Below are 13797 nucleotides of genomic sequence, written 5' to 3'. Positions count from 1 at the left end.
AGTTCAACCCAAACTGTAGCCGATGTGCACTCTTTCAACCGTTGCACTCGCATCTTGAACATTTATGCCGGTGCACCGATGCGAGTCACTGAATCTTAACATCCCTAATGTCCACGCTAGAGATACTGTCTATAAAACACTGTATCAGCAAAGGACTGGTTACTCAATTGTATTACAAAATGGTTGCAAACCATAAAGACAACTCAGAAAGTAAAAGACAGGCGTGGATAAAAGACGAATTGGAGGATATTAATTGGGGTAAAATGTGTTCAAAGGCACAAACACAAACTATTAATACACGTGTTAGATTAATACAATATAATTGGATAATGAGAACGTACATCACCCTGTGATGTTTAAAAAGTGTAACCCTAACATTCCTGATCTATGTTATAAATGCAAGAACCATCAAGGTACCCTGTATAATTGCTTGTGGGATTGTGTAGAGGTTAAAAGATTTTGGACTTCGGTGACAAGATATATTTCCCAAATAACCTCGACGCCAAGACCTTTAAGCCCTAAACTTTGTATTTTAAGCATTTATCCAGAAAACTGTTCGCTATTTGTTAGGGACAGAAAAATTGTCAACCTATGCCTTCTACAAGCCAAGCGCTCAATTGCTTTGTGTTGGAAAAATGTTGGTTGCCCCTCTCTGGGCCACAGGTTAGACACGGGGTTTCCCCACGCATAGACTTTACTTGGGCGGGCCGCACGGGTATATTAACAGCCGCCAAAGTATATTTCGCGACCCATTTCTTTTTTTTATCCATCCGTGAACACGACGCCATCTGCGATCGATTAACTAGTGGACATTGATCCCTCGCTCTAGGCCTCCTATACCCAGGCCCGGACTGGCCATCGGGAGGACCGGGGGGTTTCCCGATGGCCTGGCCCGTTAAGTAGAGGATTTTTTTGTATGTAATTTGAACGCAACACTGCGCAAATGTGGGTCTGCCTCACACAGGGTGACTGGCTGTCTACATGATGTGGCCTGCCGACATGGCCACTGTCATACAGATCATAAATCAAAGCCCTTGATCGGTCTCTGTGTGTCAATCAAACTCGGGATAACTACAGCTCAGGTGAGGTTAAGGACACTCCGAGTGTTTGGATAGTTAACTTAGACCCCATTTACACGGGAACGTTTGCGTTTACGCACCGTATGCGTTTTCAAAAAGGTCTTCCGTTCACACGCATTTGATTCATTTAACGTGTCTGTTCACACGAGACCGCTGGAAACGCTGTAGTACATATGCCGGGACTGTAAGTGGCGCTGCTGCTGCCACAAAATACACCAAAAGCAGCGAAGAAGACCCCGGGGCATGGTTGCCATGGTTGCCCTTCTGTTTATACTCCGCGGTGGATGGCGTGTACTTCTGCTGTAAATCTCTCCGGTAGTCCACCAGCAGATGAAAAACACCCATCTCTCCGCCTCTCCCAAGGGACGAGGGAACCATGTGGCAGAGTTTCCGTTAACATTTTTTTCCGCCGGTCAACATGTCCGTTAAAGTTTAAATCTTCCGGACAAAATTTGAAAAGTGCCGGTCAAAGGTCTTCTTTGTTATTGTTATGTCACCATTTATGTAAACACATATTTCCATTTGAGGGGGTAGTGATTAGTCAAATATGTTAACTAGGTGAAAAAAGGTAAGATACACTTTTAAAACTTGTTGAGTGCTAAAAATAGTGTGTGTGTGTGTGTGTGTGTGTGTGTGTGTGTGTGTGTGTGTGTGTGTGTGTGTGTGTGTGTGTGAGAGGGTGTGTGTGTGTGTGAGACAGTGTGTGTGAGTGTGAGTGTGAGTGTGTGTGTGTGTGTGTGTGTGTGTGTGTGTGTGTGAGAGAGAGAGAATGTGTGTGTGTGTCTGTGTGTGTGTGTGTGTGTGTGTGTGTGTGAGAGAGTGTGTGTGGTTTGTGTGGTGTGTGTGTGTGTGTGTGTGTGTGTGTGTGTGTGTGTGTGTGTGTGTGTGTGTGTGTGTGTGTGTAAGGAGTGTAGGCTTTGGGAATTTTTTTGATTTTGATTGGAACTGTGCCAAAAGTTATAAAAGTGTATTGATTTGAAAATGGGTGTATACTATAGTATTGTATAGTATTGTATGTCATCATTTTTGTAATCTAAATCTAAAAATCCTCTCTTCTCTTCTTTTCCACTCCCTAGATGATGTCCCTCCAAGGAAGAAGACGGCCTTGGACCAGATGTTCGGTGATTTCCTCCCTGCAAGATCACCAGTAAAGAAGACCACAAAGGAGAGAGCTAAGGAGGAAATCTTAAAGTACAGGGAGAGGGATGCTTTAGGTTTGAGTGGTGATGTGTTGCAGTGGTGGAAAAAACAAGTGGATCTTCCACTTCTCTCAACATTGGCAAAGAGCTTCCTGTCCAACCCTGCAACAAGTGTACCCTCTGAACGAGTGTTTAGTACAGCCGGTGACATAGTGACAGCAAAGCGCAGCTTGCTTCATGCTGATCATGTTGATCAACTTATATTCCTTAAGAGAAACCTGCAAGCCAGACATATGAGTTAAGCTCAGTGAGGTGTTATGTCAGTGAGAGTGGTTTTTATTTTTACAGCAGCCTGTGACTGCCAATAATAGTTGAAATGTTATTAAGACCTATTTTTGAAAGGTTATTTGTATTCTTTATATGTTCACAATAGAAACCGCTGCTTTCTGCTCACTGGTGAGTTAGCCTACTGAATGAGTGTTATGTGCATCAGTCTGGCAGTTGTATGGCCATTGCTATAATGGTAATTGTTTTTTGCACATTGTTAATGCTGGTCAATAAGGAATAAAACAAAATCCTCTTTCGTACCATATTGAATTGTATCATTATTTTGCACCGTGTTGAATCGCATCGTATCGCCCCGTATCGCATAATGTTGAATCAAATCGTATCGAACTGTATCGCAACAGGTGTGAAAAGTATTGTATCGCATCGCCTGGTGTTTCAAATGTATCGTTAATGTATCGTATCGTGGCAACATATCGAGATGCGCATCGCATCGACCTGAGTGATGGAGATGCACATCCCTACTCTAAAGAGGTCAAATGTAACTTGTTTTGCAATAATCTTGATACAAGGTACTTATTATATGTTATAGTTTTTAGACTATCCGATCATTCAAGGGTGGTTTTCACATTTGATGACTGTAGTTGCGAGGATGCATCATAAATGTACATTTTAATCTAAAGTACCTGCCTTAACCTTTTCCCCTGCCCCTACAGTTTATAAGAAACACTGATATCAAACTGCGACTGTCACAAATTATTTTAGCCGGCCCGGCTAAAATAACTGGATGGCCACCTGCCTGTCAGCCTTCCACCTGTGCACAAACTTATGTTGTGCCCTCATTGGTCATGTGCGTGTGTGTGTGTGTGTTGGAGGAGGGGCTCTGTAAGGAAGTCTGAAGGAAGAGGCGGATTTTTTCTGGTTGTGTACTTTCAAATTCTAGCGCACTCGAGCTGGTTTCTCCAAAATGACATACCCACCTTTAAGTCACAACATTTTATTAACCAAACAGATTATTCAAGACACTACCGGATGCAGCTTAACGAGGCTAGCAGTTTAATCCTGGACATAGAATATTTTATAAAAGGAATAACAAGACTATTAAAAAACCATGATTTGAATTACATCGGGAGGAACAGCATCTCTGTGGCCTTGTTTTGGCATAGTGTGAACGCTGGTTTGAACATAAAAAAACTGTTGGTCAGATTTTGGGAAATACATGATGGGTTAGGGAGAAAACAGCATCTCTTCACACCAGTACGGTTTCTCTCCAGTGTGAACACGATGATGTGTTTTGAGAGCACCTGATGTCGTGAACGTTAGCCCACACTCTTCACAGCTGTACGGTTTTTCTCCAGTGTGAATACGTTTATGTGTTTTGAGATGAACTGATTGAGTGAAAGTTTGCCCACACTCTTCACAGCTGTACGGTCTCTCTCCTGTGTGAACTCGTTGATGTGTTTTGAGAGCACTTGATGTCTTGAACGTTAGCCGACACTCTTCACAGCTGTACGGTTTCTCGCCAGTGTGAACACGTTGATGTGTTTTGAGAGCACCTGATTGATTGAACGTTTTCCCACATTCTTCACAGCTGTACGGTTTCTCTCCTGTGTGAACACGTTGATGTGTTTTGAGAGCACTTGATTGAGTGAACGTTTTCCCACATTCTTCACAGCTGTAAGGTTTCTCTCCTGTGTGAACACGTTGATGTGTTTTGAGGGTACCTGATTTCGTGAACGCTTGCCCACAATCTTCACAGCTGTACGGTTTCTCTCCAGTGTGAACACGTTTATGTGTTTTGAGAGCACCTGATGTCGTGCACGTTTGCCCACACTCTTCACATCTGTACGGTTTCTCTCCCGTGTGAATGCGGTGATGTGTTTTTAGATCACTTGATTGAATGAATGTTTTCCCACATTCGTCACAGCTGTGCGGTTTCTCTCCAGTGTGAATGCGGTGATGTGTTTTGAGTTGACCAGATTTCTTGAATGTTTTCCCACACTCTTTACAGCTGTATGGTTTTTCACCAGTATGAATAAGCCGGTGGAGCTTTAAATCTCCAGATGTTGTAAAGGATTTATCACATTGCTGACAGCTGTGATGTCTCTCTCTTCCTTTCGGTTTCTAAAACAGACGGGCAGAGAAAGAGAGAAAATAAATCATAAAGCATAAATACATATACAGTTAACACAAGAAAAACTCACTTATACAAACTTTCAGTTCACAAAATACTACTTGTACTAACTGTTTGTGATTATTAAATTGGTATTATATTTGATACAGTAATACAGCAACATTCTGACCACAGTATATACCAGAGGTGTGGGACTCGAGTCGCATGACTTGACTCGAGTCACATGACTTGACTCGAGTCAGACTCAAGTCGCATATTTTTGGACTTGAGACTTGCTTGACTAACATTGATAAAATACTCTACTTGACTTTTTGACTTTATTCATGACTTGAGACTTGACTTAGGCTTGAGACCGATGACTCGAAAGGACTTTACCTTTTAAAATAAAATATTTGCATTTGTTTTCGTATTGACCTCTGAAGAACCAGCACCTTACCGTGGTAGAGAGGTTTGTGTGCCCTGATGAACCTGGGGGTTGTGTTGTCTGGAACCTTGTGTTCCTGGTACGGTCTCCCATGGCAAATTGGTCTTAGGCAAGGGGCCAGACTAAGATCGGTTCAAAAGACCTCATGAAAGACGACACAGGAAGTGAGGATACCTGGCCCAGAGGAAGCCCGGGGTCCCCTTCTGGAGCCAGGCCCGGAAGGAGGACTCGTCGGCGAGCCTCTGGTGGCCGGGCTTATCACGGAGCTTCTCCCTCCCGCGGGCCCACCGCCTACAGGAAACAGCAATGGGGTCGGGTGCACTGCCAGAAGGGTGGCAGTAAAAGCAGAGGGTCTCAACGGACCAGACCCGAGCGACAGAAGCTGGCTTTGGGGACATGGAACGTCACCTCTCTGGGGGTGGAAGGCGCCGGAGCTTGTGCGGGAGGTGGAGCGTCACCAGTTGGATCTGGTTGGGCGACGGGCGGGTGTGGGGATACTCACAAGCCCCCGGTTGGGTGCTTCGTTGTTGGAGTTTACCCCAGTGGACGAGAGGGTCGCCTCCCTACGCCTGCGGGTTATGGGGGGGGAAAACTCTGACTGTTGTGTGTACTTATGCACCAAACAGCAGTTCAGAGTATACGGCCTTCTTGGAGATCCTGGAAAGAGTCCTGTATGGGGCTCCTGAAGGGTACTCTTTAATCTTGCTGGGAGACTTCAACGCACATGTGGGCAATGATAGAGACACTTGGAGGGGCGTGATTGGGAGGAACGGCCCCCCTGATCTGAACCGGAGTGGTGGTTTGTTACTGGACTTCTGTGCAAGTCATGGATTGGCCATAACGAACACCATGTTCGAACATAAGGATGCTCATAAGTGTACATGGTACCAGAGCACCCTAGGCAGAAGGTCCATGATCGATTTTGTTATCGTATCATCGGACCTGAGGCCGTATGTTTTGGACACTCGGGTAAAGAGAGTGGCGGAGTTGTCAACTGATCACCATCTGGTGGTGAGTTGGGTCGAGTGGCGGGGGAAGTCTCTGGACAGACCTGGTAAGCCCAAACGTGTAGTTCGGGTGAACTGGGAGCATCTGGAGGAGGCCCAAGTTCAGGAGGCCTTCAACTCACACCTCCGGCGGAGCTTTTCGGGCATTCCTGTGGAGGTTTGGGACATTGAACCAGAGTGGGCGGTGTTCAAAGCCTCTATTGCTGAAGCCGCGGCGGGGAGCTATGGTCTCAGGGTCTTAGGTGCCTCAAGGGGCGGTAACCCTCGAACCTCCTGGTTGACACCGATGGTCAGGGAAGCCATCCGACTGAAGAAGGAGGCCTTCAGGGATTTGTTATCCCAGGGGACTCCAGAGGCAGTTGCAAGGTACCGACAGGCCCGAAGGGCAGCAGCCTCAGCCGTGGCCGAGGCAAAGCAGCGGGTGTGGGAGAAGTTTGGAGAAGACATGGAAAAGGACTTTCGGGCGGCACCAAAGTTGTTCCGGAAAACTGTGCGACACCTCAGGAGGGGGAAGCAGGGAACCATCCAAGCTCTGTACAGTAAGGATGGGACGTTGTTGACCTCAACTGATGGAGTGTTAGGGCGTTGGAAGGAAAACTTTGAGGAACTCCTGAACCCGAAAACTCCACGCTCTATGTTAGAGGCAGAGCTGGAGTATGATGGGGGATCAACACCAATCTCCCGGGGGGAGGTCACTGAGGTCGTCAAACAACTCCACAGTGGCAAAGCCCCGGAGGTGGATGAGATCCGCCCAGAAATGCTGAAGGCTCTGGGTGTTGAGGGACTGTCATGGTTGACACGTCTCATCAACGTTGCGTGGAAGTCGGAAACAGTACCAAAGGAGTGGCAGACCGGGGTGGTGGTTGCCCTTTTCAAAAAGGGGGATCAGAGGGTGTGTGCCAATTACAGAGGCATCACACTACTCAGCCTCCCCGGGAAAGTTTACTCTTAGGTACTCGAAAGGAGGGTCAGGCCGAATGTCGAACCTCAGATTGAGGAGGAACAATGCGGATTCCGTCCTGGTCGTGGAACGACGGATCAACTTTTTACTCTCGCAAGGATCCTGGAGGGGGCCCGGGAGTACGCTTATCCGGTCTACATGTGTTTTTGTAGACTTGGAGAAGGTGTATGACAGAGTTCCCAGGGAGTTACCATGGGAGGTGCTGCAGGAGTATGGGGTGAGGGGGTCTCTACTCAGGGCCATCCAATCTCTGTACTCCCAAAGTGAGAGCTGTGTCAGGGTCCTCGGCAGTAAGTCGGACCCATTTCCGGTGAGGGTTGGCCTCCGCCAGGGCTGCGCTTTGTCACCAATTTTGTTTGTAATATACATGGATAGGATTTCGAGGCGTAGTCATGGGGAGGGAGTCTTCAGTTCGGTGGACTAAGGATTGCACCACTGCTTTTTGCAGATTATGTGGTTCTGATGGCTTCATCGGTCTGCGACCTTCAGCATTCACTGGATCGGTTCGCAACAGAGTGTGAAGCGGCTGGGATGAAGATCAGCACCTCCAAATCTGAGGCCATGGTTCTCAGCAGGAAACCGATGGACTGTCCACTCCAAGTAGGGAATGAGTTCTTACCCCAAGTGAAGGAGTTCAAGTATCTCGGGGTCTTGTTCTCGAGTGAGGGAACAATGGAGCGTGAGATGGGCCGGAGAATCGGAGCAGCGGGAGCGGTACTGCAATCGCGTTACCGCACCGTTGTGACGAAAAGAGAGCTGAGCCAGAAGGCAAAGCTCTCTGTCTACCGGGCCATTTTCGTTCCTACCCTCACCTATGGTCATGAAGGATGGGTCAGGACCGAAAGAACAAAATCGTGGATACAAGCGGCCGAGATGGGTTTTCTCCGCAGGGTGGCTGGCGTCTCCTTTAGGGATAAGGTGAGAAGTTCAGTCATCCGGGAGGGACTCGGCTCCTCCTTTGCGTCGAAAGGAGCCAGTTGAGGTGGTTCAGGCACCTAGTAAGGATACCACCTGGGTGCCTCCCTAGGGAGGTGTTCCAGGCACGTCCAGCTGGGAAGAGACCGAGAGATAGACCTAGGACCAGGTGGAGGGATTATATCTCTTTGTTGGCCTGGGAGCACCTTGGGATCCCCCAGCCCGCGACCCGACCACGGATAAGCGGGAGAAGATGGTTGGATGGATGGTTTTCATATTGTATGAACCCCTAAAGGGCAATGGGAAAAAAAAGAGAGAGAGACGAGAAAGTTACCGGTGCGCCAAGTAGGAAGTGGAGCGCACAGGAGAAGTTAGGATGATTCTAAGGGCCTGTGACTGAAAGGGGCCCAAACAATTTTAGAACATTCAGAAAAAAATGTTTAAGTAACCTTTCATCATTCATCAATAATTAACATTAAAAGAACGTTATATTGAGAATGTACTCATTAAACTTACGATTCATTTAACTTATTTTCTTCCAAAAGTTAATTATCCAGAGCCTCTGTACACCCCCTTCTATTTACATGTAATGGTTTGGTCCTGCCTCCAACCGCGGTGCTGCACCGGCACTTTCTAGCAGAGAGTGAGAGCATGTGAGCAGGGATGCTAGTACTTACGTGTGTACAATAGTAGCATTCACACCGCGTACTTTGCAGTACTTAGTGCTGGCACTTAGTGCCCCGGCACTTATTACCCCAGGGCACTAAGTACCAATCGCGTTTACACCGGAGTACTTTTCCCTGAGGGAAGATTACGCAAATGAGCCGCTGACGTCACTTCGTCTTCTTTTGCTTTGGGTTTACTGGCAGGCTGCAAACAACTTCACGGGGAAGTCCCCGCCGGAAGTCCCCTGGCTTCAGTAGGCTTCTGAAGCCTTCAGAGTAAATCGCCAGAACGCCGACACCTCCTTATCACTCCACCGCTCCCATGTTTTTTTTTGTGTTGCCATAAGTTATTCTCTCTCCGTTGGTGTGCAGGACTAATGCTAATGCTAATAACGCTAATGCCACAAATACAATAACGGCTTCACAAAACTTTTCAGAGTTTTACGGGCCGTGGTTTGCAATTTGCCCAGCCAATCAGAACTGGGGCACTTTCCCCCCCCAGGACAGTACCACCTCTCTAGCATTAAACATGGGAACGCATCATAAGGGGTACTAATGGAACTAAAGGGGAAAAGTACGGGGAAAAATACTCCGGTGTGAACGCGGCTCATGTCTCAACGACTAACAAAGTCAGGCTTTCAAAAAGGAAAAGAAAGGAGAGAAAGACAAGAGAGAGGGAGTAAAGGGCGACAGTATGTCACCCAGTTTTTCAAAAGAAAAGGTGGGTGTGGTCCATGAGTGGTGGAAATGAGTCTGTTAGCTAAGCGTAGTCCTTTGTAAATACTATTTTGTATGTTATTTTTTACTAAGCTGACATTAATTACTGTTAATATCTTCACAGAAAATGCAGAGGTTTTTCATTTCAATGCTCCTTTAGCTGACATTTTGATGAATGTAGGTACATTTTTAGCAGCTATTCATACTAAATCAGTTGTGCCAGGACCAACAGACCCATCTTTAGGCTCAGCAGCCCTGTCCCCCCATAATGCTGAACCTGAACCAGCTTTTCTCCGAACTGAAGGAGGTGAGCAGCATTGTGTTGAATGACATGCCACTTAATATATCTGAAGGGAGACTGGAGTACAAAATATATATTTATCAAAACAAAAAGCTAACATCTAATTTCAATTATACATTTCAAACACAGCATTTTTTTTTTATTTATGCATTCATGTTGAGAATGTTCCTTTCGAAAATGTTATTATTAAAAAGGCAATTACACCATAAAAGATTACTATTGAGATCTATTGTCAGGAATGTTAGTCTTGTATCAAATAGTGAATTCTACTGCAGCAGAACGTTGCACGTCTGCACAGTGTTGTATTTTCACAGCTCAGTGTCAGTAAATATTCTGCAGTTAGTATTGGACTACAAGATAGATGTAAGCCTGTACAGGTAGAGTTATTTAAAGCATAAATTAGACGGTTGGGTTTTGGAGGTGTCGTTACAGCAATTGTGCTTGGTTGGCGTGTCCTGTGCCTGGTGGTGGGGCCCAATGTGATATATTTTCATGGAGCCCAAAATCCCTGGTGGCGCCCCTGCCTATGATTACTATATGCCTTATATTCATAATGTCAGCGGGATTGAGGGGGAGCGGCGCTGCGGAAGAGCAGAGTGCGAGTGAGAGGTGCCTCTCATCTTCCTTTTACAAGCTTCAAAAATGTATTTATCATGTGATTTTGGAAATAACCATAACAATTTTTTTACGCAAATCAACATTTATTTTCAAATGAGCTGTTGCGACATCCGACTGATTATTTCCTTATTGTACACGTTTATATTAATTTATCTTATATTCAGTGTTCTCTGATTGTATGCTACAGGTAGGCTGTCATTTTATTAAGTTCCTTTGATATTCTAAACGTTGTGTTACGCGTCTCTTTCCTGCAATATCGGATGTTGAAAGAGCTGAAGCTGCAGTTCATGTTCACTGATGCAGATGTTGTGTGCTATGATTGTATGCTACAGATTTGAAAATATGGTCAAGGACCAAAAGAAAGAAGTTGTCCGCCGTCTTCTTTGAGAAACATACACAACGCAGACAGACACCGGTCACACGTGCGACAAAAGTAAATTCATAATTTATTTTCTCAAAGCAATGATACACCTGTGAGTTGGATGAAGAAAAGTCAGAATCAATATAGATGTTTTTATTTTAAAGTAAATTCAAATTATAGTAAAACAATGTAAATTATAGTTTCCTTCCAAAAAAAAATCACATTACTTATAGTGAAAACCACCCTTGAATGATGGGAAAGTAGACAAAAAGCTTTAGGAATCCAAACTATAACATATAATAAGTACCCTTTATCAAGATTCTCCGATCTCCTCTGCCAAAGCCCCTCTTACCTGTGGGGTTCCCCAAGGCTCAATTCTGGCCCCCACCCTTTTTCTACAGTACATACTGCCCCTAGGCTCAATTCTCACAAAACACAACATCCCCTTCCATTGTTACGCTGACGATGTACAGATCTATCTGCCTCTCAATCAAAATGCCAACTCACTACAGCAGTTGATGCTGCTTAACAGAGATTAAATCCTGGCTGAGCCAAAATTTCCTCACCCTCAACGAGAGCAAGACCGAGGTCATCTTTTTTGGATCCAGGCCTCCAGCCTCTCCCGTTGATATTCTGGGCTCCCTCAATAAAAACATCCTCCCCTCTGTCTAAATTTGATAAGCAAGTCAGCACCGTAGTCAAGACCTACTTTTTTAAAATACGACTATTGGCCAAGACCAAGTCATTTTTATCTTTTAAAGACCTAGAAAGGGTTATTAACGCCTTTGTTACCTCGAGACTGGGTTACTGCAATGCTCTGTATGTGGGTATGGACCAGGCCTCAATTAGACGCCTGCAGCGAGTGCAGAACGCAGCTGCACGTCTTCTCACTGGCCATAAAAAGCGTGACCACATCACCCCAATTCTGGCTTCATTGCACTGGCTTCCAGTTCAGTTCAGAATAGATTTTAAAATCCTTTTATCTGTTTTCAAAGCCCTAAATGGGTTGGCTCCGGCCTATGTAGCCGAACTCCTCCATTGCTACACCCCAGGCAGAGCCTTAATGTCGGCTGATCAGCTGCTGCTGATAGTGCCTAAGACCAGGCTCAAAACCCGAGGGTAACGAGCATTCGCAGCAGCGGGCCCCAGGCTCTGGAACATTTTGCCCCTCCATGTGAGGTTGGCCCAGACCGTGGGGGTTTTTAAATCAACGCTTAAAACTCACTTTTTCTCTCTGGCCTTCTAGGCTTCTCTTATCAAGAATAACTTTTATCCAAGACCTTTTCCCTCTCTAACCTCTCAAGGTTTTATTAGAGGGAACCGGTTTGTAGAGTGGCTTAGACAGGCCGGGGAGTGTTACGATTCGTAGACACAGCGTACCTCCCTATCTCTCATCAATTTCCAACTAAGGCTCCAGTGGGGACCTTGTTCCCTGAGTGTGCCTCTCCACCTATGTTTCTTACTCTCTTACTTGCTAGCCTTTGCCCTCAACCTATTCTAAGGGAGTGCTTGTTCTTCCGTCTGTCTGTCTGTCTGTCTGTCTGTCTGTCTGTCTGTCTGTCTGTCTGTGTCTGTGTATTCTCTTGTTCCAATTAACCCAGCCACATTTTTTCTTGTTTTGTGTCTATATCTACGCCGGGATCCGGAGTCGAGGCTGATCTTCTTGCTTTGGTCCTGTGTCCTGGATCCTCTGTCCTGAGTTCTGGATTAAGTCGTGGATTTCGGGTCGTGGCTAAATCTGTCTCTGCAGTCCTGCCTGGGTCTCGTCACGCTGCCTCCCTGAAGGCTCCCACAGGATTGTAGTTGACATCTTCGTAGATTCATCTTCTTATTACAGACACATGCATTTCCTAACATTTGGACTACCTTTGCTGTAAAATGTATTATCTCTTAGATTTACACACGGCATCTATTGCACGTCTGTCCATCCTGGGAGAGGGATCCCTCCTCTGTTGCTCTCCCTGAGGAGAGAGGAGTGTGGTTTCTATATGAACAATACAAAATACAAATAACCTTTAACAAACAGGTATTTCATAACTGCTTACAATTTTAAGGAAGACATTTAAACTATTATTGGCAGTCACAGGCTGTTGTGAACTAAACACCACTCACTCTGACATAACACTTCACTGAGTGATTTAAGTCATACGTCTAACTTTCAGGTTTTACTTTTCAGCCGCAGACCCCATGTCGCCTCTTTATGTGCGTTGCTAAGTTCCTCGTACTACTTGTGTACTTTAAAGCGGCACGGCATCGTTTACAACTTGCGAGCGATTTTTCAAGTTGACCGTCTTTATTGAAAAATCCGAAGTGTTGCCAAATGTTTGATTTGTAGGTGTTTTTCAGTGCGCTTTGTTTCTCTTTCTCCTCGACTTCCATGTCATCATCATCATCATCATCATCATCTTTATTTAATTGGTCCATTATTACAAGACAGACAACACTCAAATATAAATTAAAAAAGGCAGTTATACCAATGTTTCCACAGAGGTGACTGGTATCGTACAGCACTGAGACACGGATTTGAAAGCAGCATAATGACAGAGTTATGAGAAACATTCAATCGACAGATGAATTTGTACATCGGATTTCTCAAGAGTGCATGGAACGTGTTGATTTGTGCATTACAGAATATTTCACCTGCACTGCACCACCTTGGTTTTCTAAGCAGTATACGCAAACAGTCATTATATGCAACCTGGAGCTTACGGAGGCTCGCCTTCTTATACTTGACCCACAAGGGAGCAGTATAGAGAGGAGTGCAATAAGCTCTAAAGAGGTTCACCTTAACCTTATCTGAACACCAAGAGAATTTTCTAGCCAACATGTTGGCTTGTAGGCCTATATATAAGACACGCCGCGGTCTACACATGTCATCATCATCAGCCATTTCATCTGTGATGATGTGTCGCAGATACTTAGTGTTACAGCAAACAGACAGCACCTGTCCTGACAGATAGAATGTTGGAAAACAAAGGTTCTTATCCCCTTTTGCTCTGCAGATCATTACAGCGCTCTTCTTAGCATTGTATTTCACGTCAAATTTGACTCCATAATCAGAACAAACATTTAGCAACTGTTGTAAACCAGCACTGCTAGGAGAAACAATAGCCAGATCATCGGCATACATAAGATGGTTTACAATCACATTACCAATCACACACCCTGTTTTACAGACACTTAAATCATCT

The 13797-nt window shown here is 45.3% G+C and overlaps 1 protein-coding gene across 5 annotated transcripts in view; it reads right to left on the bottom strand.

Moving 5' to 3' along the window:
- The window catches only part of LOC307028544 (uncharacterized protein), a 143189-nt gene that overhangs the window by 121787 nt on the left and 7605 nt on the right, over positions 1 to 13797 (bottom strand). For 3 of the 5 annotated variants that reach the window (XM_079663656.1, XM_079663657.1, XM_079663658.1), the window contains exon 3: positions 3485 to 4627. The exons of the other annotated variants lie outside the window; for them this stretch is intronic. In XM_079663656.1, coding sequence (XP_079519782.1) covers positions 3731 to 4627 — 897 coding nt within the window. In that variant the 3' untranslated portion in view covers positions 3485 to 3730. Of the gene's footprint in view, positions 1 to 3484; positions 4628 to 13797 lie in introns of those variants that run through there. 5 annotated transcript variants of the gene reach the window in all.

The sequence above is a fragment of the Notothenia rossii genome (genome assembly GCF_949606895.1).
Source record: "Notothenia rossii genome assembly, chromosome: 2".
NCBI classification, from domain to species: Eukaryota; Metazoa; Chordata; class Actinopteri; order Perciformes; family Nototheniidae; genus Notothenia; species Notothenia rossii.
Note: the sequence above shows the minus strand (reverse complement) of the source record. Positions and strands in the feature narration are given on the sequence as shown.